Raw genomic sequence first — 26,099 nt, 5'->3', positions numbered from 1 at the left:
ATAAAGTAAAAGTAAAATTACTTTAAATACATAAAGTAAAGTAGACCCTGCAAAGGAAAAGAATCACCTGGATAACTCCCTCAGGCCCTGGATAACCAAGGAGAGATTTAAAGACCTCTGTATAAAAGGCTGCCTTAACCTGACACTGAAAAGATGTCAAGTTTGGTGTGAGGTGGGTCACAGCTGGGGGGTTGTTCCAAAGATGGGGGGCCACCACAGAAAAGGCCCTCCCTCAGTTACCACCCTCTGAGCCATGCAGAGGAAAGCCCCAGAGTTTGGTCATAGTGTCCAAGCAGATTGTGGTTGGGAGAGGTGCTCCAACACATATTATGGTCCTAAGCTGAATAAGGCTTTATAGGTTAGAACTAGCACCTTGAACTGAGCCTTGAAGCACGCAGGCAGCCAATGCAAGCAAGCAAATTTTAAGTCAAACAGACTTGCAAAGGAAGGAGTTCAGTTCATGCTTTTTTCCCTTGTTATATAAAAGCTCCATTTAGATGCAAACCAATGTGTCGCCATTGTTACAGCAAGCAATTACTATGTACCCTTTTGTTCAGGAAATACAAGAATGACCACATGAGGAAAAAAAAGGATTCTATTGTTTAAATTTGTGGGGTTTTTTTGTTTTTGGTGCAGGACAGAAACCAAGCATTTAAAAAAAAAACCTACCACAACTAGTAACTGAGGAAAGACTGTCAATAAATTATGAAAAACAGGGCTAGGACAGTCATTAACATGAACTCACTTTCACTTCTGTATTTGGATTGGGAGAGTCATGTCTTTTGTCACACAAAAGATTTTCAGATCTTAACAAATGCTCATGATAGCCAGTTCCAAAATGTGGGAATCTACTCAAGATCACTTAGAGAAAATTATTCAGCTGTTATACTCTTAGCCATGCCTAGTGCTCAATAATATGAAGAAACTTCAGGCTGCAAGTGGAGTCAACCATGACTCCATACCAAATACATTTCTGGAAAAAAATTATGGCCAAGAATTGGTTGTAGCCTAGTCCTCCCTCTGAAATGGTAGGTTTTTAAATATATACATATAAATATATATGGTGGAACAGTTTGATCATGCAGTTTTCCTACCTGCCATCTGAAGAGATACAGCACAGCCCCACATTTCTGTATGAGCCTGCCCATTCATTAAGAATTGTACCTGAGACCTGGCTTTCTGAACACAATGAGAGCTGTGAGACTGGCAGAGACCCAGGCCAGGGCCTTTTCTGTGTTGGCCCTACAGATTTGGAATGCCATCCCTCAGGAACAGCATCTGTGCCCTTCTTTGCTGGTGTTTAGGAGGGCTAGGAAGTCTGTATTTTGAAAAGTTTCAGTTATCAAACATGTTTTCCACTGACATGTTATCTGCTGCTCCCTAATTTGTTACTTTAAAGATTTATGAATTGTATATTTTTGTTGTTTTTTATGGTTTGATTAATTTGTATTTTAGAATATGTTGAAATACGCTATATGCTGTTTTTTACCCTGAAAAACAGGCCAGAAATCTCTTTCGTTGTAGTAATCACTTTGGAGAAACACAGGCTTCATATGACAAGTAAAGAAACACTTCTCATGCACCAAATGGTGCGTACTTATGACTAAATTGAGATTCCATGATTCTAATGTCCTGACAGCCAGTGTGGACTACAAAGCACAGGACTCCAATTATCAAGATCGGTGTTCATGAAGCTCGTTAGGTGACATTCAGCAAATCTCTCTCTGCTGAAATGTCAAAGTAAACATTCATGAGAGGAGAAAGAAAACCACTTAGGCCTTCCCAAGCTTCTCTGAACACAGATGGGATATGAATGCCATATGTGAGAAAACAAAAACATCAAAAAATAGTGGAGAACCAGGAGAGGGTAGTTCTTAAAAAAAAAAAAAAAAGCTGTCCAGCACGGATTAGAACTGCATAATAACTCAGTGAGCAACATTAAACATTCACACTGCATATACTCTGTATCCTTAAGCAACCAAAAGACACAGCAAGCAGTTGCCTTCTAAAGCAGCAGCAACTAGGAAAGGGAAAGCCCTTCCTGACCATTAGTCCATCGGATGGTACCCACCCCCCGCCTCCGCCATGCACCATCAAGACGGATGTAGCAGATCAGAAACCTCAAAAGCTTAGATCGAACTGAAGGCTCAATAATAACAGTGAAGCTACTGGCAGCCTGAGAACTTTCCACCAAGCCCCAACGTCTGTGAACCTCGGGCTTCCTTCAGACACCGAACAGTGCAATCCTATGCAAGCCAACACAGACGTGAGCTCAACGGGACTTACTCCCAAGTAACTGTGTAAACGCTTGCCGCTTAGATTTTTTAAAATAAGGTTGGGAAATAGGGAAGAAATCCCAAGTAAAATGCCACTGGCCTCAAAAAAGGTGGAAGGAGGTGGAGGAAGAGGAAGTGCTTGCAAATACCTGCACGAATGTATGCATTTTCACGCCAGAATGAACTGGGTTGCTTCCTACTTGCTCCTCTCCAACACTGAGGATTTTGCAAAGAGACCCATAAGTTATGGTGATGATGGTGAGAGTAGATGGGCCAAGCTCCTCCTGTCCTCTACTTGGCAAATGTCAACAACTTCACTCCTTCCCCTGCGGATTGTATGCCTCACTCTAGCCCAGTACCTTTCTCTCTCGCGGGGTACGCTGGCAAAGGCGCCAGGGACGGGACCACAGCTGCACACCGTCTCCAAGGTTTTCGAGTCCCCTGTTCTACCCGGAAGCGGAATCAAGAGACTGAAACTACAAATCCCAGGACGCAACACGGACACGATGAGTTTCCCTATGCATGCAGGGAACTGTAGTATGCGCTCTAACTCAAAAGCCACGCGAGCTCGGAAGGAAAAGCTTTTTCACATGCTGAAGTGTACTGCTATGCCCGTTTTGAGGGCAGAATAAAAAGGCCTACAATTCCCAGCGTGCCCCAGTTGGTTCGCCCTCTAAACTGGCATGGCATTTCGCTTTAAAACTACTAAGGCTTCTCTATCGGGCATCTCTTCCCCTCTCCTTATCTCAAGCGGAGAAGAGATCCTGGGGCAGCGAGTTACCTGCTCATTTGTGCTCCAGCATTTGTTTTAGACACTGCTACTTGTTTATCTTTCCAGACCAAGGCCTGCTAAAGCTCTTTCAAATAAACTGAATTGTTTGAGTAATTGCTTTAAAAAATAAAGATCGAGATGGTTCTTTTATTTACTCGTAAGATGGCAATTTTATTAATCTCTGCTGTTTTGTTATTCTTCGGGATGGGGAAGTGTCTGCCTTTTTTACCGCTTGGGACTTAATTAATGCAAGGGTGAAATCTTATGCAAATTAGACCGATGATGAAAAACTTGCAGCATCCCCTGGCCAGTATGAATGTATCTATACTGGCTGGGGCATGCTAGGACGTTTTCCTGCATAGGAAAGGGCCCTCATCTGCCCTGGAAGGCAGTCTTGAATATTTTAAATACGGTAAATCAAATGCTCTAAATTATTTCCAAATGCTCTTTTACATTTGCTTGCTTTGAATTTGCTCTTGCTCGCTTTGAATTTGTCTCCTTAGTTTGGTTCCCAAGTACTTCTCAGAAATTTGCACTGCTCCATAAATGAAAATGCCCCAAATAACATTGTGGCCGTTACACTTTAGTAAATATGGATAGGCTTGGGTTGCATGAAGATGGGTGCTACTCAAGTTAGATGGCGAGACTAGTACAGTAATCGGGTACTCCAGTACTCACTGCTCAGACTACAATTCTATAAATGTTTACGTGAATCAAGTCCACTTTGATTCACTAGGACATACTACCAAGTAGACATGCATAAGATCAACCTTCAGCCAGGCCAAGTGCGATTTAGAATCTGTCAACCATCATTTGACGTAGACATTGTTGGGAAAATTTGGATAAATCTTGTCAGAAAAACATTGCTTCTGTGTGCTTTTGCATTGTGGAATCAATCCTGTACTACTCCTCAAACCAAGCTAAGTCACTGTTTAAAATGGCATTGGAATTCACAGTTTACCAGGAAGTATCTTTTGATAGTCCAGAGGGCTTCATGTGCCCTGGTCATTCAGAATGGTGCATTACTTAGGGTCTCAGTCTAGATAAGCTTATGAGTTCATGAACAGTTTCTCAGTAGCTTGAATTTACATGTCTAAGCAGACCTGGAGATGGGTTTAAGTTACTCAACTAAAGTGTCAATACACGGGACTTAGAAATATTGTAATCTCATTGTCTCTGTATGATTGACTGACATTCCTTTATCTGTTCTGTATGTGATGACCTCAGAATCTTATTGTAATGTCTGCATTCTGTCATCAATTGCCCTGTACGGGGTATAAAATACCCTGTAGTTGTCTTGAAGCTTTGCAGCGAGTTTACCTCTGCCTGCCTGGTATCGTGAATACGGACCTGCGGGGAACCTGGGCCAAACAATAAAGCCACAGATGGTCTGGACACTTGATCTTTCCCACGAACCCGAGTTTTATTTCTTCCTCACGAATTGAAATTCTGGGATTTTCTGACAACATTGAGGCGCAATCCGATGCACACTTGCATAACGACATTTTTGGGTAAACGTACATAGATCAGACTGTTCATTTCTATGTATTTCTTAATTTTTTTCTATCGCTCAATAGCCGAAGCGCTCTAAGCCGTTAAGCTGCCATTCAGTGCACACTTATCTGGGAGTAAACCCGTGGAAAGCAGTGGGATTTACTTCCTACTCGGCCTGTAGAGGATTGCACTGTGGAACATGCCTGGAGCCATTGACTTTATTATGTCTGGCTTTGCATAAGAAAAGAGCTATTTGCCTCTTTTGAATGAAACTGAGGGGCGATGGCCGCAGGCGATGGAGATCGAGAGCATCATTCTTGCCTCCCATCAAGCGGCACGGGTCCAGTCAAAGCGCCCGGATGTTTTTCGTTGGAAGTAGCAGTCGGCATCTTTGAATGGAGCGAGGACACTGCGCCTGCCAAAGATCTCCATTGGCATGTCCTTCCTTCCTAGAGGGTTTCTAAACCGGCCGCCATTTCGAATGAGGCGCAAATAGGAGGCGCAAAGTCGCTAAGTGGGTTTTATGGCCATTGGGGAGTCTTGGCCCGAGGGGCACATGGGGTGTGTGTTTGTGTGTGTGATAGAGAGAGAGAAATTAAGATCTAGACTATCGTTGCATGGGTGTGCGACCTCACCACCTTCCCTGTCAGAAGCAAAATTCAGTGTTCCTGGATGGGAAAATAGTATTCTTTAATACAGCGAGAAGACAATCCTACGCATGTTTGGCCAGGAAACAAAATCCTACAACTCCCAGCATGCCCCAGCGTTGCATTGCTGGGGCATGGGAGTTGTAGGCCTTCTTTTCTTTTCTGCCCAAACATCCCTGAGAGAGGCTGCCTGGGCTAAGGCGGGAGTGGGCAAGAAATCGTGGCTTACCTTGGTGCAGCCCGCTCACGCTCGGTCGCCCTCAAAGAGGAGTTGCAGGGGGACCCCCCAACACAACCCCGGCGGGACCAAGGCGGCCCTGGTGCGCTGCTTTCGCCGCTCTTCTCCCTGCCACCCACCTCCTCGTCCTTCTAGGGCTGCGCAAGCCCGCACTGGAGCGGAGGGGTCGTGATCCTGCCGGAGTTTCCAGCCTCTGCGGGCCGTGAGTGAATGGGGAAGAGCGGGGGTGGGGGGAGCGGGGAAAGCGGGCCTTGATTTCTTCTGCGTTAGCGCCGGGCTTTGTTATTCCTTCCACCGCTGTGCCCCCAACGCCACTCTTCTTTGCAGAGCAACCCGGTGTCCTTGGGATTTGGGAACTGCAGTTTCTATCAGCCCCAGTCAGCACAGCCAGCACTCAGCGGCGCTGGGACGTGCACTCCGAAGCATTTTGAAAGCTCGGGCACCGGCTTGACGGAGGCGGGTCTAGGGGTTTTGTTTTGTTTTGTTTTAATCACACCGATAAAGGCACACACAGGAACTTCCTTTGCAGCCTTTCACTCCTACTAGGGTCTCTCAAAAAGCAAATACACACGGACTCCCGCGCCTTGAGCATTTCAGGCTATGCCTGTCACAAAGTATGCAGTTTGCGGGAAAGAGACTTGTGGGGAAGCGGGCGGTGCCTGCAGTACGCCGGGGAAGCCTGCACTTTGAAAATGCTCGTTTTCCCTCCTCTCCCCGCCGCCAGGGCTGCCTATCCAAAGACATAAAGAACGCAATTCTGTGCCGATTAAGGCAGGAGAAGAAAAGTCCTACAATTCCCAGCATGCCCCAGCTAGCCGTACTCCCTGGAACATCCTGGTAGCTGCCGCATTTTTTCTACCTAAATATTCGTAGTATTAGCGAGCAGTTTCAGGATGAAATGTATTTATTTGCAAAATGTTGCAGCTTTGTTGGCTTCCAAGATATTCCTTTCATTCTTGCTTATCCCGTTTTTCCCTCCAAACAGCCAGCATCTGTAGCCCCTGAGACTACGCACACAACATGCTGCAATCCCACGTTATTTAATCAGGGCATTGCTAGGGAACGGCCCGTGCAGTATCTTCCAGGCATGCCTCATTTCTTCTTTCAGTTAACAACCCTTAGCTGCTTCGTAACTTGTGAAGCTACAAATGCTAGTTTTTTAAAAAATATTGAAGGTCTCTTGTTGGGTCAACACATCACCCATCTGTTTCTGGGTGTGCACATCACAAAACAACCCAGGAACAAGGTGGGGGGAGACGCTTTCTTGCTTGTTCATAGCGATTAAAACAGCATGCGGGACGCAGGTTGTTTGTCGCTGCGAGATCCTGGTTGAACAACATACGAACTGATGTGCAAACCAGATCAGAGAGTATAGTCAGCCATGGTTGGATTATCTGGGGGATTTTCTGCCCCATATAAGTTTGTTTTTAACTTTTTTGTTCATTTTTTGTACATCTTTGTTTATGACTACCTAAGAGGTCTAGTGTCAGTTAATGAGTTCAATAGTAGGATAAAGAAGTACATTCATATTCTGGAAGGAGCTTGTTTTCTGCAAGGAGCTCTTTCCTACCCTGCCCACTTTTAATATCACAACTGATACTCTGAGGAAGTGGCAGGAATTCGGACAGGGCAGGCTGCCATAGAATAAGTTAAAATGAACACAGTGCGAGTGGGTACAGGAAAGGGTGGAATCTACTGGTAGATATCCAGATGCTTTGGAGTGAATTAGCAAAGGTTTCTGACATCAGTACTCATTGACTGGGTTTCCATGACACAACAAGTGACGGTGATTTATAAACCATGGTGGATTGGCATGTCATGTGAACCCAGCATTCTTTCCACAAAGCCATCCTGGTTAGCCATGGCTTGTGGTAGGTTTGATTGAACCAACTTGGCTTATTTATTCGATTTATATACCGCCATTTTCTTACAAAGAACTCAAAGTGTTTTACACCATTCTCCTCCTGTTGCTGCTCTCAGTTTTATTCTCAGAACACCCTGAGGTAGGTTGGGCTGAGAGTCTGTGACTGGCCCAAAGTAACCCAGTTGGCTCCATGGCTGAGCAGGGATTAGAACCAGATTGCTTGAGTTCCAGTCCTGCACTCTTAACCACTGCACCACACTGCCTCTCAAAACCAGACAACAAAATAAGCCATAGTCAATCCAAAACCTGAAGTGCGCCTTGGTAAGAGTGGTGGGAAGGCTTGTCACTCTAGCCAAGGGGATATTGAATGAACACTTTTGCAGCGTGCCCCAGGTGCCAAAAGAACACATAGAGACAGCGAGAAGAGGCTTCCCTTTCTCCCTGCAGCCACTGCAAGCCATTTTGTGGAGACTGCAGCTTGTTTTTAATTTTTTGAGGGGGGGTGCCACCAAATGCCCTCTTTTGTAGCTTCTTGGCTTTTGAGAGGGGTGCCACTGTACCCTTGGGTTATCCAGACTTGGAAAACTGAGGTCAGCTTCAGGCCTCATGAGTGTCCTACAAAATACATGCAAATTCTGCAGTAAAGGGTGTTTTCCATTCATCCCCTCAGGTTTTTTTTAATAAGTCTAAGAAGCAGTAGTGGGGTAGTGTTCTAATTTGGCATGGACACACGTGACTGCATAATTTAGTTACAGGTTGTTAATCATGAATAATCCAGAGTTCACAACTCAACAGCAAACCATGGGTTCTCTTCCTAGGTTGTTTGCTGTTAATAACCCATAGTTAAAGCATGCTGCAGGGTTCATATGTAACAACAACCCATGATTCAACACCAACTCATAGTCAACCCGTACTGTATTTGTAAACCAGATGGATGGTGGGAAAGATCACAAGAGGCATTAGAGGCATCACAAAAGAAGGCTACATTGGCCTACAGAGGTGGGGAAAATGGTGGAAACATTGTGAAAAAGCTTTTGCAGCACAGCCTGAACTACCAACCTGCAAGCCCATTGTTCAAATTACACCTTTACCATGAACTCACTCTGTGGCTTTAGCAAAGTGTTTCTTTAGTATGAGGATAATACTGATCTACTTTACAGGATAGTTGTAAGGATCAGGAGAAGGTAATGTGTGAAAAGCATCAGACCTGTGAAGTGTATTTTAAAAAAATGAATGAATGAATCTGTATAGAGTTCTTTAATAAGTATTCCCACAGTAGTTCACACATATATACTTCTGTACACCTTATAATCACACATACTTACAGTGTCAAGTATTAAATGCAGCTTGTTCAACTTAGAGTGATGCCCTCCCTGGTTAATGAATACAGAGAGAAATGCAACATTCTCCGCCAGAAGTAAAGCCTTATCAGTACAGCAGCAAGAAATGCAGCGCTAAAGAGAGGAAGGAGCCGAATGTGTCCATTGTACAAAGGCCAGGAAACTTTAGAATCCTGGGATGCTTGTGGCAGGAATGTTGCCGGCTGACATTCCAACCTATCGGAGACATTGGGAAGGTCGTCATCTAATACTTTTGATGCCTCCCACTTAAACAGTCGCTGTGGGGATGGGGAGAGGGAAGCAATTCCTCTGTGGCCACCATCTAGGTTTGTAAGCTTCTGGCAGTGCTAGGCTTGCAGCATGAGTAGGAGGATCCTTTTGAGAGAAGTCTCACTCTGAAGCCGCCTAGTGCTGTGAGCCATAAGTCTGGAAGTGTCCTCCCCAGTCCTGGTACGAATCTAATCTCCGTCATGAATTCGCTAGGAGTGAGGCCTCCCGTGGCAAGCCCTTTCTCATTCTCTGTATAGGCTGCAATATGGGGATAATAATTCTAAGCTATTTTACAGGGTGGCGTAAGAAGATCTTGGGGCTATAAGAAATAATGGATGCAAACTGGAATAGATAAGCTAGCTTTTAAAGAAACCATAAAATTGATGCCTCAAGGGCAGGAGTAGAGCAAGAGCAAACGCAAAGGCATTCGATAGGAAGGGGGAAAGGATTCAACAGACATCTGTGGGCACAAGGGCGGTAGAGAACAAATGGAGCATAAAGAGCAAATCGCCTGGTTTATGTAACTCGCCGTTCCTCTGTAGTAATTATCTTGTTGAGCACTAGATGTCGCTGTTGCGTTATGAGGACAGCACAGACAGGCGGGTTTTTGAAGCCATGCTAGCATGGAAAGTAGAAGAATGGAAGGACTTGCTTAATGGTCATATTCAGACTATCACGTCTCGGTTTAATAGAATGAGATATGCATAAGCTGCAGGCCCCCTGATGCAGCCACTTTGCACCTCCATTTGTGTGAGCAGCAAAACAAGCTGCAATTAATCATACCCTCCTGAACCTGGAAGTACGGCTAAGATCTTCCAAGCAAGCCAGGCATCAGAAGCCAACTTTAAACCATGGCTTCATGTCCTGGCATGTTTGGAAACCATCATTCATATTCTGGATCAAGCATTAGGATTCTGATGATCCTCTCAGGATCTGGCTCTCCTCTGTTTGTTGGGCTGCTTCTAGTGCTCAGTCCTAGTTTAAGAAGTGAGCCAAGATGAGCACAAGTCCATGAACACTTGTGGAACTCCAGTTGTGCAACTAGCAGCCTTCTTCCGCAGCTTGTGCAACACAATCACGTACACAGACAAAGCTAGGGCTGCTTGTGCAATGTTTGCGTGAACTCAGTTCCTGGTGGATGCCCACTTGAATGCCTGGCACCAAGTCAGATGCACAGCTGCAAGAAGGGCCTTCTTTTGTGATGCCTCTAATGCCTCTTGTGATCTTTCCCACCATCCATCTGGTTTACAAATACAGTACGGGTTGACTATGAGTTGGTGTTGAATCATGGGTTGTTGTTACATATGAACCCTGCAGCATGCTTTAACTATGGGTTATTAACAGCAAACAACCCAGGAAGAGAACCCATGGTTTGCTGTTGAGTTGTGAGCTCTGAATTATTCACAATTAACAACCTGTAACTAAATTATGCAGTCATGTGTGTCCATGCCAAATTAGAACACTACCCCTCTACTGCTTCTTAGACTTATTTAAAGTGTTTCACCTACATTCTGTTGCTCTGAAGATATGAAGCTCAGACTTGGATTAACCACCTTCATGCAAACTTGGCCTATTTGTTATCAGCTTGTGAAGCTAGTATTGTGCAGAGAATGTGGAATGCTCCTTGATGGTCAGGGCTCAAAGGAATTGCTCCAAAGTCTGATGCAATATGGCTTAGCTGCCACTGTGCCTGTAAAACCACTAATCTACCTCAATTTCCTAATGCTACGGTATTTGCTGTGATAGAAACCAGAGTATGGCTGAATGAAGCCTGGCTCAAGTTATCTGCCCAAGTTATGCCCTAGCACAAATTTTACTCCTGAAAATGGTGGGTTGGTAAACAGGCTTCACAGGAAGATGGCCTCATTGAAGTCTTTGCATTATAGTTCATGCTAGTAATTTCCATAAGATTATCTCAAAACATACACAGTATTACCATCAAACTTGAAAGCCAGTGTGGTGCAGTGGTCAAAGAGTTGGACTGGACTCAGGCGATCCAAGTTCTAGTCCCTGCTCAGCCATGGAATGAATTTGGTAACTTTGGGCCAGTCAAAAACTCTCAGCCCAACCTACCCTGCAGGGTTATTGTTGTGAGGAATAAAAGTGGAGAAGGACTGTGTAAGCTATCTAGGAATCCTTGCAAGAGGCAAAAAGGGTAGGATATAAATACAACATTGTTGTCATTGCTGTAATTGTCTCTCAACATCTTTGTACTAATTTCCATTTTACATTGTGATTTCTCCAGGGTTATCTGTGCCTGAGCTGAGAATCTGAATCAAGATCTCTGCAGTCTCTATCCTGTTGGCAAGTAAGAATGTTTTCATGTACTTCTGGAATTTGCAATTAGATTTGTGCTTTTATCAAAATATTCCTATGAGAAGAAACGGAGAGAACTGTGTATGTTCAGCCCAGAGAAGGGAAGACTGAGGGGGCACATGATATCCCTCTATAAGAACCTTAGAGGCTGTCACAAAGAGGAAGGTCAAGATCTCTGCTTGCTGATCCCAGAATGTGGGACACAGAATAATCAGTTCAAGTTGCAACGACCCAGATTTAAAGTTTTCTCACTGTCAGAGCAATACAGCAGAGGAACCAGCTACCAGGAGAGGTGGTGGGCTCTCCCACACTGGAGACATCCAGGAAGAAATTGGACTATGTAATACATGGGTATGGGGGGAGGCAGGTGTCCTCACCACAGGCAATGCCCCACAGTGGGAACTCTGGACTTCATGAGAGCAGCACTGGCATGACTTGCTCTCCTGTCCCATGAAGGAGGAGGTGCTGCTTGCCCAGGGCCAGTGGCCCATTTGGCTAAGATGACATTAGGAATGAAGCGTCTGCTTGAAGGCACTTCTGACAACATTTGTCTCCAAGGAGAGCTTTAATTGACAGTTTCACTGGAACTGCTTTTTTGAAGAACTTGTTGTTCCTGCTCTGCTCTTTGATGCACTTAGATTTGCACCAGATCTTTCTAATGGCATCAGCTTTATAGGCATGCTGTTTAGCTCCTAGCTCTGTGGGCCTGCATGCAAGTTCATTGTGGCCTGTAAATTACCCTGCTGAAGTCCTGATACCAGGACATACCAGGTACAAAGATCTCTGCATCTTTTTCCTTGTTTAAGATGGTAGCCCTTATAGATTCAAATTCCTCAGTCCTATCCACTAATTTTAGCGAAATGAATTTTTCTAGTGCTGTTTTGCTTCATTGGTTTATGAATTAACATGTTTTCATTTGTAAATCACATTATTTACAGATTAAAGAGATTCTGAAATGTCCAGTGCAAGGTGTGGATGATTTCTTACTTTTTCAGTTCCAGCACAGATAAGAGGCTGCAATAATTGCACAAGCAACTGGGACAATTCTGCTGAAACCCAAACTGGGAAATTGCTCAGCATTCTCCAGTACAGACAATTTTTGATTAGGCTACTGTTATAATTTTAGATTTAGGTGTTAACGAATGCTTGGAATGATGATGGCAGATGACCTCTGGGCAAGGATGATCTGAGAAGACCAGATAGAAGAAAATACTTGGGAGGATAGATATGCAAGGTGTTCTTTAGGTAAAAAGCCCAAGCAGAAATCTTAACACTGAGCATAGCTTATTATTTTTAGGACTGCAGGTTTTGGGGTGCAGCCCTGTGGGGGTGCCCTAAGCCCACAGAATTCAGAGGATTCTGGCATCCTATGCAAAGTGGGAGGGGCATGGAGGCGATGGACACCTCCTTGGTCCTCTCCCTCTTGGGAGTGGCAGGGAAGGAGGCTGAGGCCCTACCCTTCCTGGAGTGCCCCCTAAACCCGTTCTCTCAAAGCTGCTCTTATAACCTCAGAGGAACAGCCACTGCAGTTCTTTCTGTGTTTGCTGTGGGCTGCAGGTGGGAACCAAATGCAGATCCCCTTCTGCAAGGGAGAGTGATTTTCTAGCCTCATAGCTGAGAATCTGCAAGATCCTGTGACTGCGTAGGATTGTGCTGGCCACTGATCCTTTAAGGCTTCGATCCTCTACGCACTGCTCTTGAGTTCACCAGGACATGCATAGGATTGCATTGTTTAAAGAAATCCTTCTGGGCAGCAGTTTTTAAATATGGATGCATTTTAAAACAAGGACTTAACGTACACTGCTGGTGGTAAATGCATTCTTCCTCTCTCACACAGGAAAGAATGCTGCTTGTACAACATAGCTGCTGGCTATGCTGGCTGGGGATGATGGGAGTTGTAGTACCCAACACATCTGGAAGGCACCCAGTTGGGGAAAGCTGTTTCAAAGGATGGTTGCTTATGATCCATGTTATATTTCAAGATAAAGAATGTGAATGGGATTTGCTTTCAAGTAAACAAGCATAGGATTGGCATTAAAATGGTGTGCAAGTAAATTGGTTGAGCTTTCCTTACAATCATTCTTAGTTCTGGGCAGTGTTTCTGCATCATCAGGTTCAGGAAACTGGTGCCTTGTTTTTTCCTGCAGAATCCTAAGCATGTCTACTTAGAAATAAGTCCCACAGAGTTCAGTAGGGCCTCCTAATTGCACTTAGGATTGCAATCTGCAAGAGTTAGAATTTACTGAAAACCAAGGCCACAAACAGGAGTCCTAAAATGCATACAAATGAGATACACCAGTGAGCTTTGCATTTTGAAGATGGCATGGCACGGCAGCTGGAAATGTTTAGATGGCTGGAGCAGCTCAGATTCATTACTTGTCCTGTTCCTTAAAGGAAGCAAAACTCAGCAGGGCAACAGGACAGTTCTGAGCCCAAACTCTAAAGCATTTTTCATGTTTGGGTGAGGAACTTGTTTTGGCAGCAAAATATATATATTTTGGAATGATCTTTTGGGTGGTTTTTGTCAGGGCTTGCTTGCACTTGTTGCAATATTTTGGTTCAGGAAGGAAATTTTCCTGTGTAGCAAGCTGGCTCGTGATCCCATCATTTACAGGTGGGGAGAGAAGGCCACTTGCTTACATGACCTAACATTTATGTTGTGCAAGTACGTTGACTGGGATTAATTTCTGAAAGGCAGTTTAGAAAAAAACAGATTCCTTAGCTATCCCTTAGTTGTGGGACCTGAAGAACAAAGCTGGATGAAGCAGATGGCTACATCGGCCTTTGTGTTTTCTTATGGGGACAGAGTTGTTCAGAACTAGCCATTTTTCTTCTCCTATGTGTTTATGTTAGGGCAGGACTATAAATTCACTCCTATAACCTGTGCCCTACTATGAGAATGGGCTTTGTTCATCAAAACAGCACATGAACAAATAGTATTTATGACATTGTGTATTTACTTAAATAATGACATTACATTACTTAGAGTGCTTCTCAGAGCAATTCTCAGTATAAAATGATAGATGATGCTTTTTCATTGAAGCAGGTATTGCCTCTAAGAGGATGAGAGGTGCGGAATTATTTTTAACATGGGCCAGATATGTGAGTTAAATTAGAAATAACAGGGTGCAATGTCAGTACTCTAGCGCTGGTCTGAACATACCCAGCCATGACTTAGGTCCCCTGGTAACTTGCACATATGAATACAGATAACTCTGTCCTACTGCTTCAGAAAAAGTATCTTTTAGTGGAGTCTGCTCAAATGGTTTGGTCAAACCAGGTGAAGCATGCAGTGTTTGCCAGCGCTTTGTTTTTACTTTTCTTCTGCAGAAGGGGGTCCAAATATGATCCTAGAAGCACTAAGAGGGGGGCTATTTAAATCTAACCTTCCCAGTTTTCTTTGCTTCCCAAAAGGGAGCAGATACATACACCTGGTATACTTTTCCTCATAGATGGGAACATAGGTCTATCCAGGTGCCTTTTTTCTTTCTTCGCAGATGGATCTTTTTATGAGATTACATTCCCACCTTCTGGCCCTCAGGCATCAGGAGCCACCTGGAGGGTGGAGTCAGAAGCTTTTCTGAAAGGGCCGGGAAGTTTTCGTTTGGATTCAGCTCTTCACATGGGCAGATGCTTCCCACACATCTCATGGAGAACGCTCCTTTGAGTTCACTGTTCTGTGACCTGTCACATTTTAAGGAAAGAATGGTACTTTTGGAAAATTTCACCTGAGTCTGCAGGTGAGGGAAAGAGGGAGAGAAAGGCCTGCTCATGGCATCCGGCATTGTGTTCACACAGTGGCAAAGCAACTGCCCATGGGAAGCTTATGGAGAGGCTGATTATCAGTTGCCCAAGAGCTTCAGTTATGGGGAGGTTTAGAAGCTTAAAAAAAAGGCAATAGTGCCTCTTGCTCATGTTCTCCAGCAGAAGAACTGGCTCGAGTAGCAGGGGTTGGTTATAACTCATTTATTTATTTATTGTGTATAGTCATATCCTGCTCCCCCTGCTTTTCAAGGAACCGTTTCCTCCTCTCCATTTTTTTCTCACAACAACCCTGTGAGGTAGGTTAAGCTGGGAGTCTGAGACCAACCCAGAGTCACCCAGTGAGGTTCATGGATGAGTGAGGACTAGAACCCAGATCTCCTGAGTCCCAGTCTTGCATTCTCACCACTGTGTCACACTGGTTCTCTATTTGGACTAGTAGCCACTGATAACCTGAGCCTTCATGTGATTTGAAGCCATCCATGTTGGCAGCCCTCACTACATTCTGTGCTGCGTGAAAGGCGCTTCCTTTCTCTTTCAAATCTCCCATCAGTCACCTTCACGGGACAACTTCAGGCTCCAGCATTAAAGAGACAAAAGGGCAACAACGAACATGTTCTGTGTGTACTTTCTCCAAACTATGCTTAACTGTGTGTGTGTGTGTGAGAGAGAGAGAGAGAGAGAGAGCGCGCGCACGCGAGCGAGTGCGCGCTCATTAGGTAAAGAGAAGCCACTTGATGTGCATACATGTGCAGAAAGAATATTCCCTCTCTTCTGAGAACTTTTTGGCACTTGGACTTCAACAATCACTTGCCTTTTTCCTAAAGTGACGATTATTTATTTACTTCACAGGCTTTATCTGAAATTGAAGAAGCTATCATGACATTGCACAAATCGGTTATTAAGGTAAGCTTTTCCAACATGAATAGCCATGGATTATTGGCTTAGTAGACTTTTCTTATTTTGAAGTGCACAGCCTAAGATGCTAACATATTCCAATTCAGTGGCCGATTAGCATGGCAAATTGTGGCATTTGTCCAGCCAGCTGTTCTTGTGCACAACATGAGCAGAAGATGCCAAATCCAGTCCATCCGTGTTGTGTGGGTTTTCAGGCATCTTTTTTCTATCACCTCTTCATTGACAGGATTGGACGTTTTTACCAGAGTGTCACTGTACTTGGCACTAATTTGCATTAGGTTGAATTTTTTTTTATTTAAATAAAAACATACTAGGACTAATGTACTACCCCCATTAAGTAATGCATCAGCTAATGTGATATAGTGCACATGTCCCACCCCCAAAATGAAAACAACAACAACAACCAGCTGCAGCATCCATGGGAACTGGAAAAAACCAGCTTGCCACAGAGTCTGCAGATTGGATTGAAAGAAATCTGAACTCCTTTGGATCCACTGTGGTTTCCCCAGCACCCCAGGTGTACGTGAGTATGTGCACCTTCAGGCAAATACTGCCTTGTTTTTTATAAAACAAACTGGATTTCTGACTGATGAAATCATTAAAGTGACCCAGCCGTTAGATGTTCATGAAATTATATGAATGTTCTGTAATTTGTAGGTTCCACAGGAGTTCTTATCCTTCTGCTTATTTATGACAGTGTTTGTTTTGCTTAGGCAAAGAAATACCTTTGTCCTTAGGAATACTTTCCTTGTGTGATGGTCTAGTTAAAGATATAAAATAGCCTTTCTGTGAACTGAATGTGTTTTTTGCCTACAGAGGGAAACCTTTGGATCCAACCCAATTTTTTTTGTTTTTTCATATAAAATTTTTAAAAAGGCCTATGAACAGTAGTCCTACATTCAGTTATTTGAATTGAGTGTTTTGTTCTCCTTATACAATTTTCCCATGTCAACTCTGCAGACCTCATATCAGATAACACATGATTTTTGTTGTCTTGGGAGTAATTGCACACTTGGGTGGTCACTCTGTATTACTTTACTAATGGCTACATGCAATCTTTCATTTTTCTTTCTGTGGCTTTTAAAGAGATAACAGATATTATGTCCTTAGCCCATCTGCTGAGCTTTCAGAGTTGAAAGTTCCATTTCATATTCTTACTCTTCACACACAGGGCAGCTCCGTTGTCTGGAGATTGCTTATGGCATTCACTTGCCACCAACACATTACTTTACAAAATTTAAAAGCTGCAGCTGTTAATAAAAAGGTATAAAATACCTTTTTATGATATAAAAGACCCACCATCCTCAGTCGTCTTCTTGTTGTTGTTTAGTCGCAAAGTCGTGCCAGACCCATCCTGACCCCATGGACAACACTCCTCCAGGTCTTCCTGTCCTCCACCATCCCCCGAAGTCCACTTAAGCTCACACCGACTGCTTCAGTGACTCCATCTATCTACCTCATCCTCCGCCGTCCCCTTCTCCTTTTGCCGTCAATTGTTCCCAGCATCAGGGTCTTCTCCAGTGAGTCCTTCCTTCTCATTAGGTGGCCAAAGTATTTGAGTTTCATCTTCAGGATCTGGCTTTTAAACAGCATCATCCTCAGTCTAATAGGGCATTAAATGCCTGGAACACTGAGTTAGCTCTGAATGTATACATAATCTTCCCCAATCTGGTGCCTTCTAAATATATTGGCCTACTACTCTTCACTTGGCCAATGCTCAGGGATTATGGAAGGTGTAGTTTAAAATATTTGAAGGGAACCATATTGATGAAGTACTTTTCCCGCACTAGTTGTTAACCTCAGTCTTTCCCCTGCCGTTATCCTTCAAATATGGGACTGTATGCATAGAAGTGTTATGCAGTGCTATTCCCATTGAATTTAATGGCGCCACATTCTCATAGAAGTTCCCTCTCTCTGCTTGGGGACAGACAGGAGTGCAGGGTGTAAAAGATGCTTTGTCGTTCTGGTGCAAAGCCATGATTAGTGGCTTGAGGTGTTCAACTTACATGGCAGATCCTGTTGTCATGAGGACTTGGGGGCATAGCATTCAAGCTAAAATTTATGTTTTCTAGCCAAGGGGATTAAAATAGTTTCCAAAGAGGAAGATTAAAACTCAGACATCCAACTTCCACCCAGTGTCTGCACCTGCCTCACCTTCCTGGGTCCTGCTAGATGCTTTGGTCTGCAGCTCTCAGCACTGGCCATGTTGGTTGGGTGTCATAGCATCTGCCTGGTGTCAGGTGTGAAAGGCTCCTTAGGGAGAGACCTAAACGGTGGCCTGCTGGGCTGGGAGTTTTTCCTTCCCAGGTGGTAGCTAATCTATGAGATTATAGATGTACAAAGAAATCTACAGATACATTTTATTTATTCAAAACTTTTCTATACTGGCCCTTCACAGACGTCTCAGGACGGTTTACAACACCATTTATAAAACAGAATTGAAATAGAAATAAGATCCGATGTTAAATATAAAACCATCAATTAAAACAAAGTAGCAATTAAAATATTGGGAGAATAAAAAGGTTTTCGTCTGACGCTGAAAGGAAAGAAGCGTTGGCACCAGGCAAACCTCTCTGGAGAGCATGTTCCACTGTTGGGGCGCCACTGCAGAGAAGGCCCTCCTCCGGGTAGCCATCCTCCTGATCTCTTTCAAGGACTGCTCCCAAAGGAGGGCCTCTGACTCAGATCTCAAGGGGTGGGAGGGCATATAGGGGAGAAGGCACTCCTGCAGATATCGTGTGTGTGGTTGCAGGTTAACATTTTTCAGAAAGGCTTCAAATTATGTGTGATTGTAATGTGCAATGCTGTTCTTAACAATGCGCCTTTGCATCACCAATTAGAACAAGTCATGCCTTGCATGTATGGGACTGAAACACCGAGCTTCTATAGCTCTCTCGGTGGAATTCATGCTAGTTCAGTGATCCTCTGTCAACATACAGTGTTGTTCATGGGCTACTGCATTCAATTTCCACCCAGGAATGCACTGAAGGGTGGGTGGATGGGAAGACTGCTTTTGCCAGTCTAGATCCCACTAAAGCACAGCTAAGTTTTACATGGACTTCCAAGCCACATTGTGGTCTATAGACCACTGACTCATAAACAATAAACCCAACTCATGTGATGAGAGGGCCAGTAGAAGAAGGGCTATAAGAAAGGCTATTAGCTTGATGGTTTGAGTCCTCCTGATTTCCTTTGGAGACATATGACTGCCAAAGTAAATAAAGTTGGTCAAGTTTCCATACTGTATTGGGAGTCCAGAAATGGTTATGGTTGCTGATTCGCAATTTTGTGTGGACTCCTGCTATGGTGTAGAAATCCAGACATCATAGTCAACCTCTCCATTTATTTTGGCAGTGTGTTTGCCAGTGATATCAGGATTAGTTTAGTAAAGTAGCAGCTTCCTTTATAGGGCTTCTTGCTACCACAGAAGGAGAAAGATTCGTGTAAAAATATTGGCCTATTAGTACTTCTGTTCATCTCTTGAAAACAGATCCACAGATTGTTAGAAAGAGAAATCAGCATGGATTTCATCCTTGTATCTTCAAATTCCTTGGCCTAGTTGATGTGAATTTCATAGTAATGGCTGCAATTATATACACACTTGAACATAGTGGGACTTACTTCTGCATAAATACGCACAGGATTGTGCTGTTTCCTTAATGTTTCACTAAACCTTCAAACCAGACAGCTTCTATTTTGCTTCCCACTGGAGGGAAGGTACTTTTCTTGGGTATGAAAACTTATAGTTCTCCTTTTTTCCCATCTCCTGACAAAGTGTTTGCTCTGTTCTCCTTTTTGAGGTGGACATATTTCATTTCCAAAATGTTTACCAAGAATGTCTCTCTTAGAATATTTTACGGTTGCCAAAACAGCGGATGGAGCGTGGGAGTATAAAGCTATTTGTGCAATTGGCTTCAAATTATAAATCAGTGCCAGTCTGTGTGGTAATGTGTTTGGTATCCAAATGAAATATAGATTTTTGTTTTCTGTGTAGGGCAGATCATGGTTTCTGCTTTGTAATATATCATCCATAATGTTTTCACTAAGAACTGTTCATCAAGACTCTGGAAAGTTCGTCTGCTTATCTGTTTATGTCTCAGGGCTTTCACATGTAATTTAGGAAGAGAAGAACACCTACAGTCTTAATAGCTTTGCTTCAGAAAAGCACATGCATTTTATTAGAAGGCTCCCAGTGGATTTCAGAATTGTTCCCTGATGTAGTAATGCAGTAATTTCTATAGAGGGAGTAGTTGATCTATGCTTGAACTGTGATCAACCGAATTTTGGTTTAAAAATTAACACCCTATTAAATGTGGATTGTTTTAGTCTTGGTGTGTTTTAGGGAAGGCTTTTACATGTTAGATCCATTCATTTGCTTGTGGGATGGAATGCTGTGGCCTGTTGCAATAACAAACAGTAAAGTGGGATGCAAAGTAACCCACAACTCATTCATTTGGATGTAAGTCCGTTTGATTCGAAGAAAGTAGCATTACTGTATGTAAGTTCAAAGGCAACAGTATTGCTAATGTTGGTTTTGATTCTGAATACTACACATCTCAGCCCTTTCGAAAACAGATTGGTGGTACTTCAAGCAGGGGTTCAGCCCCATTTTCACCCCAGGGCAAAATTCCATTTTGGAGACGCTCATGTAGAGCGAGATTCAACTAGTAAGCAGTGAAATAAATACAAAAATATGATATAAAAATATGAAAGCAGCCTAGTTTAGCAAAAAGCTCTTAATCAAGCCTTAGGAGAAGCATTTCAGCCTTTTCATTCTAAAAATCTTCACAAAAGCCAGGGTTCACCAACTATTCAGTGGTTAGGTGGAAAGGGATGGAGCCATGGAAGGTATGGGGGTCCTTTGGCTTAATAAAAGCTGGTATAATACATCCAACCAAGATTACACAAGCTAGCTTTTGTGTTTCAATATAAGAGATTTTTTTAAAAAAAATAAGCTGTGTTGAAATAATGCAGATTAAGCCTGCAATTATTTATACACAGAGAGAGAGAGAGGGAGGAAGAGAGGGAGGGAGGGAATAATGCACTATATGCTATAGTAAACATGGTATATATATTAAGAGTAAAATTCATGGAACCTATGAAATAACAGGAGAGATGCTTTTGCAAATCAGTATCTGGTCAAAAAGCAGAAAATGAAGTATAGGAATAAAAGGCAAATTCTCCCAACAGAAGGATCCCAGAGGGATTTATACTGAATCAAGAATGAATGAATGAACAAAGGATATTCGTGAATGATTAGGAATTAAGGGTGAGCAGTGAAGTGGCCAAGTTTGCTGAAGACACCAAATTGTTTAGGGTGTTTAAAATAAAAAGGAATTATTAGGAACTCCAAAAGGAAGTCCCCAAACTGGGAGTGGGAAGTGGAGTATGATGTAAGCAAGTGTAAAGTTGGGGTTCTGGTGGGCAGCTTAGTGAAAATGTTGACCCAGTATTCAGCTGCTGTGGAAAAAGGCAAAGGAACTGAAAATATAACAGACAATATCATACTTAGTTTATATAAATCTGTGGTGCAACCACATTTAGAATACTTCATATAGTTCTGGTTACCACACTGGAGAAAGGATATTGTAAATAAAGGGCAGAAAATGATAGCTAAAATGATCAGAGGCTTGGTAACTCCCCTATAAGACAGGTACCACGGCTGAGATTGTTCAGCTTTAAAAAAGATGAGTAAGGAGAACAGGATAATGGTCTACAAAATTATGCATGAAGTTAAGAAATTCTAGAATCTAGGGTCATCCTATGAAGCTGAGCAGTGAAAGATTCAGGATGGATAAAAAATTCACACAGTGCATAATTAAACAATGGAATCTACTTCTATAAGATGCAGTGATGGCCACCAGTGTGGGTGGCTTGAAAAGGAGGCTAGACAAATTCATGGAAGAGAAAGCTACCCGCAGCTATGCATCCCAATGGCTTTATGCTGCCTGCGGTGTCAGAGGCCATATGCCTACCTATACCAGTAGCAGGGGAGCATGGGTCGCAGGGTGCATTCATATTGTAGGCATATGCTGTTTGTGGGTTTCCTGTGGGCAGTTAGTTGTCCACTGTGTGAACAGGGTGCTGGGCTAGGTGGACCACAGGTCAGATCCAGCATGGCTTTCTAGTGTTCAGTTCCACTGATTTCATTTTAAAATCCCTTCTACTAAGAAATCTCAAAAAGTGGAATAAAAGCCAAAGGACAAGACTTAGTCTTGCAAGTGATTTTATGCGGGTTAGTTATTGTCTTCTGAATTAAAATGTAGAAAGGCCCCAGTCCTTTGAAGGGCAGCCAATTATCACACTAATTTTGTTCCTCCTTTCCTAGCTTAAATTTCTTACCTACTAGGTGCACTCACCTGTTCCATTTTTAAGGCTGTTTTCAAATGAAGGCGGTGTATAGCTGATACGGCTTTATCTTTCTCTGCTGCAGGCCCCCCTGGAGGGTGTGCAGCTTCTTCCTTTTCCTTGGTAAACAAGCACACTGTTGCTTAACCAACAAAGGTGCTCCTGCCATCTTTGATGAAAATGATAGCTGTGATTAAAATATTAAATATTAAATGTGCTGTCACAAAACCAAGTAGGATTTCGTCACACTTCCTTGGGGCACTCTTCGGAAGGCTTTAAAGTAGACGTCTCCTAATAAATTTGGGATTATCTACTCGGTCTCTAGCATCTCTATGCATTCCCCTGAGAAACTGTTCCCTTCCCAGGCAAGTGCCCACTTCTGCCTTGCGGATTCATGGCTTGAACTGTACGTCTCTGGCCAAGCAGCAGGCCGGGATGCTTGTGAATTTCTGTGATGGATGAGCGTTCTGAGAGGAGGACCTGGCTCCTTTGAATAGAAGAGAAAGCACATCCTTTGGCAGTAATCCTGTTATATTTCCCCGCCTTCTTCTTTCAGGTTTAATTGCATTAATATTGCTGTCATATGTACTCTGACTGCTTCGCTGCCAAAATCCTTGGTAACTTGGGCTGACTTCTTGAAAAAGTCAGTGCATGGTTTTGCAAAGTTCATCTGCCTTGAAATGACTAATGGATCCTTGGGTTTCAAGTCCCAGTTGTATAGCAGGGATGAAGGAGACGATCCAGTGCTTGTCTTGGCTTATTTGCTACAAACTCATGGTTCATGCTGCGTTTTAAATGATGAAGAAAATCATTTTTTCCCTGCCAAACATGCTTTAGGCTTCCCGTTAAAACGAAAGGGTATGGACTAGATATTCAGTTATTTAAAACCAGCTGGAGATGTTCTTATTTCAATCTGTATCTTGTTTGTAACTGGCATGATCATTGATGGGGGGAGATGGTGGCAAGTGATGAGAAGAAAGTAAGCCCCTCCTTTCAGATAATCTCACATACTTCGTGTATGCATGTGTGGGGCTTGGATGAGAGATGCAAGGTTGGAATTGGCTCACGAGTTTATTTGCAGGCCTAATAGTCTCTTTTGATCCCTATGCCTACCTTTTCTTGATGAGAAAGAGAAAGTGATCTGCTCTTATGAAAGTCGTATCATAACCATGCTACATTAGCCACATTCCCCTGCTTTTCAGCCCCGTTGAGAAGGCTGGCAAAAAGAGAAAGGCTTGTTCTTGCCATGCAACTCAATAGTGGCAGGCCATGTAGCTGAGGGACTCTTTGCATGAGCGGTGTGGAGCCTCTTTCTGCCCAAGGGCTGGATTCAGTTTTGAAGAAGTTGCATTCCATTGGAGGGTGGAGACAAAGGGGTAGGGACAAAGTAATAATGCTATCTTAGTGATGCATATATAATGCCCAATATTTTTAATATAATGCACGTTATAATGCAAAGCTCTTCCTGCTGGTAACTCAATTGTAGGATAAACTATTCAGACTTTGGAATGGGGAAAACCTGCTAGAGCTAGGAATGAAATGGTCAATGGTTGCTGAATAGGGGGTGGAGCTGGGGAAGATGTTTGGCCATCACGAATCGTGGAAGGTTGCATCTGGCTGGCAGGGCGGGGGTTCTTCACTCTGGCTTTAACTGTTACCCTTCCCTCACGGTAGCTGCAGCCGCTAAGGTGATATATTAGTATGATGGGGAAAAAGGAGGAAAATTTAGAGGTGTTAGTGTGGCAAAAGCTATGCTGAATGTTCTAAATTTGATGGAGCAATTTATTTGTCTCCCTCTTTGCGTTTGAATGGATGTGTCCTTTAAAACCAGTCGTTTAAAAAAAAAAAACACATGTAGGAGTCCATTGCGAAGGCCCTGCTACTGGGGAATGGGCCCCTCTATCCAGGAAGGGTTCTGATTCCATAGCAAAGACTCAGGGCATTAGCTTTTGCCCACGTGAGCGGGCCATTTACAAGTTTTTGCTGCATGGGAGCCTCTCAAGGAAGAATATTCTCATGTGGATAAATGGCCCTGGGACTTTTCAAGGAACTGCCCATGCAACTGATTCCTTTGAGGATTTGATGCTGCTTCGCAAGATGGTTTGTTTGTGGTGGCTCTTTGAGCACATGGCTGCACATCATATTCAGCACGCCATGACTAGCAGTTTGTAAGCCAGGCTGAATTCTGAAGCTTTCCCAAAGATAGGTGGAGAAAGCTGGAAGGCATTGTAGGCAAACTCACAGGGACACCTCTGGCTGCGTTCTTCTGTCGGTTCATAATCATTTATCTTACATTTCCTTACTCGGCTAATTGTTCTCCCCCTTCCGATCCCCTCAGGAAAATCAGAAAAGAGAGAGGCCATGAGCCTTGATTGGAAACAGGAGGCTGTTCAATAGACTAGCAGCCTGCTCAAGCTTCCCCTGCCTGTCTGGTGCGAATTGGTCTTGTTCCATTCTCAGCAACCGAAGCCTGTTAGGCTGGCTTACATGTAAGCTACTTTGATCATGATGAGTGTAACCTGTATCCAGGCTCTCCCTGCAGGCGTAACTGGTGATGCTGTTTTGGAATGCAACTTAATTAGACTAGTTAAACTTTACAATAGTGCATAGTAATGACACAGAACACAAAAGAGTGATGCAAGCTTTTGATGTCCCATGTTTTTGGGAGTAGCTTTTGGTGAGGGTGGTCCTGTAGGACTCCTTTTGAGCCCCAAATGGTGCTGGCTTAGGTCTGTGCTGAAAGCGGGATAGGGATGGATGGATGGATGGATGGAAGGAAGAAAAGGAAGGAAGGACAGAAGGTCTATACATTCTTAAAAAAATGAAGGTGGAGCTTTAAGTATTGCTTGATGTAACTAAGATTTTGAGTAGTATCTAGCTGGACCCCAGTGCTGGTGCTAGTGTCATTGTGCTAGCATACACCAACATTGTTTTTCCCCACTGCCCTAAGAAGCACAGGCTACGTGGTGCGAGTCTTGGGTTACACTAGTGCACCCTCACAACAGGGGTTGTCAACCACCCAGCAACTTTTGGCGTAGATTGGATGGCATAGAAATAAACAAGAAATGCTGAAGCACGGTTGGATCCTGGCTCCGGAGTCATGCATTCCTGTTCCCATCTCTCCCTCCAGCATGGCCAAGAGGAGATCAGAAGTCTACACTTCCATTTTCAGCTATCAACAACTTCTTGTTAGGTCCAAAGCAGTGCAAACTGTTGGTAGGGTGAACTCTGGCTTCCTTAAAACAAGCTCACTTCAAATACTAATCCCAGCTTCACTGAGCCATAGGTAATAGTTTATTGTGGTTCAAATGTAGTGACAAGTTACACTTGGTTGAAAATGGAAATCAGCCCTTCCAAACTCCTTGTGGTCATGCAAAAGGCATACTGGAGAGAGGCGCTTTAGAAACTGGAGGTTTGAAGCTTATCACTCAAGCTTAGTGCGATTTCTAAACCAGACCGTTGTCATAACAGGGTCCTGCCAAGTAATTCAAGTAAGTTAATTTCTCAGCAATCCGAGGCAGCAAAAAGATTGAATAAATGATGATACTGATGGGTAAATGTTGGGACCAAAGGGGAAAACTCAAACTTGCCACCTCTTCATATTGACTTCCTTTTTACAACTTATATTTTTGTCTCGACTGATTTCTTTCCACCAGTCCTGCCACGTGAGTTCATTGTGTAGTGAGGATGTGGATTTAGTTTCCCTTCTCTTAATAAGCATGGTGTTCATGAACATCATGCACAAACTGTACCCATGTGTTAATTTTAGCTCTGTACCATGACACTGCAAAATACTTTCAGTCTACAGTTCAGCAGCCTACATGGTTTTTTCCCCCCTTGCGGCATTAGTAAGC

General features: G+C 43.4%; 1 protein-coding gene across 1 annotated transcript in view; it reads left to right on the top strand.

The window, feature by feature from the left end:
* The first annotated feature begins 5,515 nt into the window (after window positions 1-5,515).
* Window positions 5,516-26,099, top strand: part of LOC123035741 (SLX4 interacting protein) — an 86,513-nt gene continuing 65,929 nt past the window's right edge. Inside the window, exons 1-3 of the mRNA XM_044454240.1 lie at window positions 5,516-5,629; window positions 11,147-11,209; window positions 15,832-15,885. Coding sequence (XP_044310175.1) covers window positions 15,859-15,885 — 27 coding nt within the window. The 5' untranslated portion in view covers window positions 5,516-5,629; window positions 11,147-11,209; window positions 15,832-15,858. The remainder of the gene's footprint in view (window positions 5,630-11,146; window positions 11,210-15,831; window positions 15,886-26,099) is intronic.

Source organism: Varanus komodoensis, unplaced genomic scaffold (assembly GCF_004798865.1).
Source record: "Varanus komodoensis strain SLA01 unplaced genomic scaffold, ASM479886v1 scaffold7_3, whole genome shotgun sequence".
NCBI classification, from domain to species: Eukaryota; Metazoa; Chordata; class Lepidosauria; order Squamata; family Varanidae; genus Varanus; species Varanus komodoensis.
The sequence above is the reverse complement of the archived record's forward strand: the minus strand, read 5'-3'. Positions and strand labels throughout refer to the sequence as shown.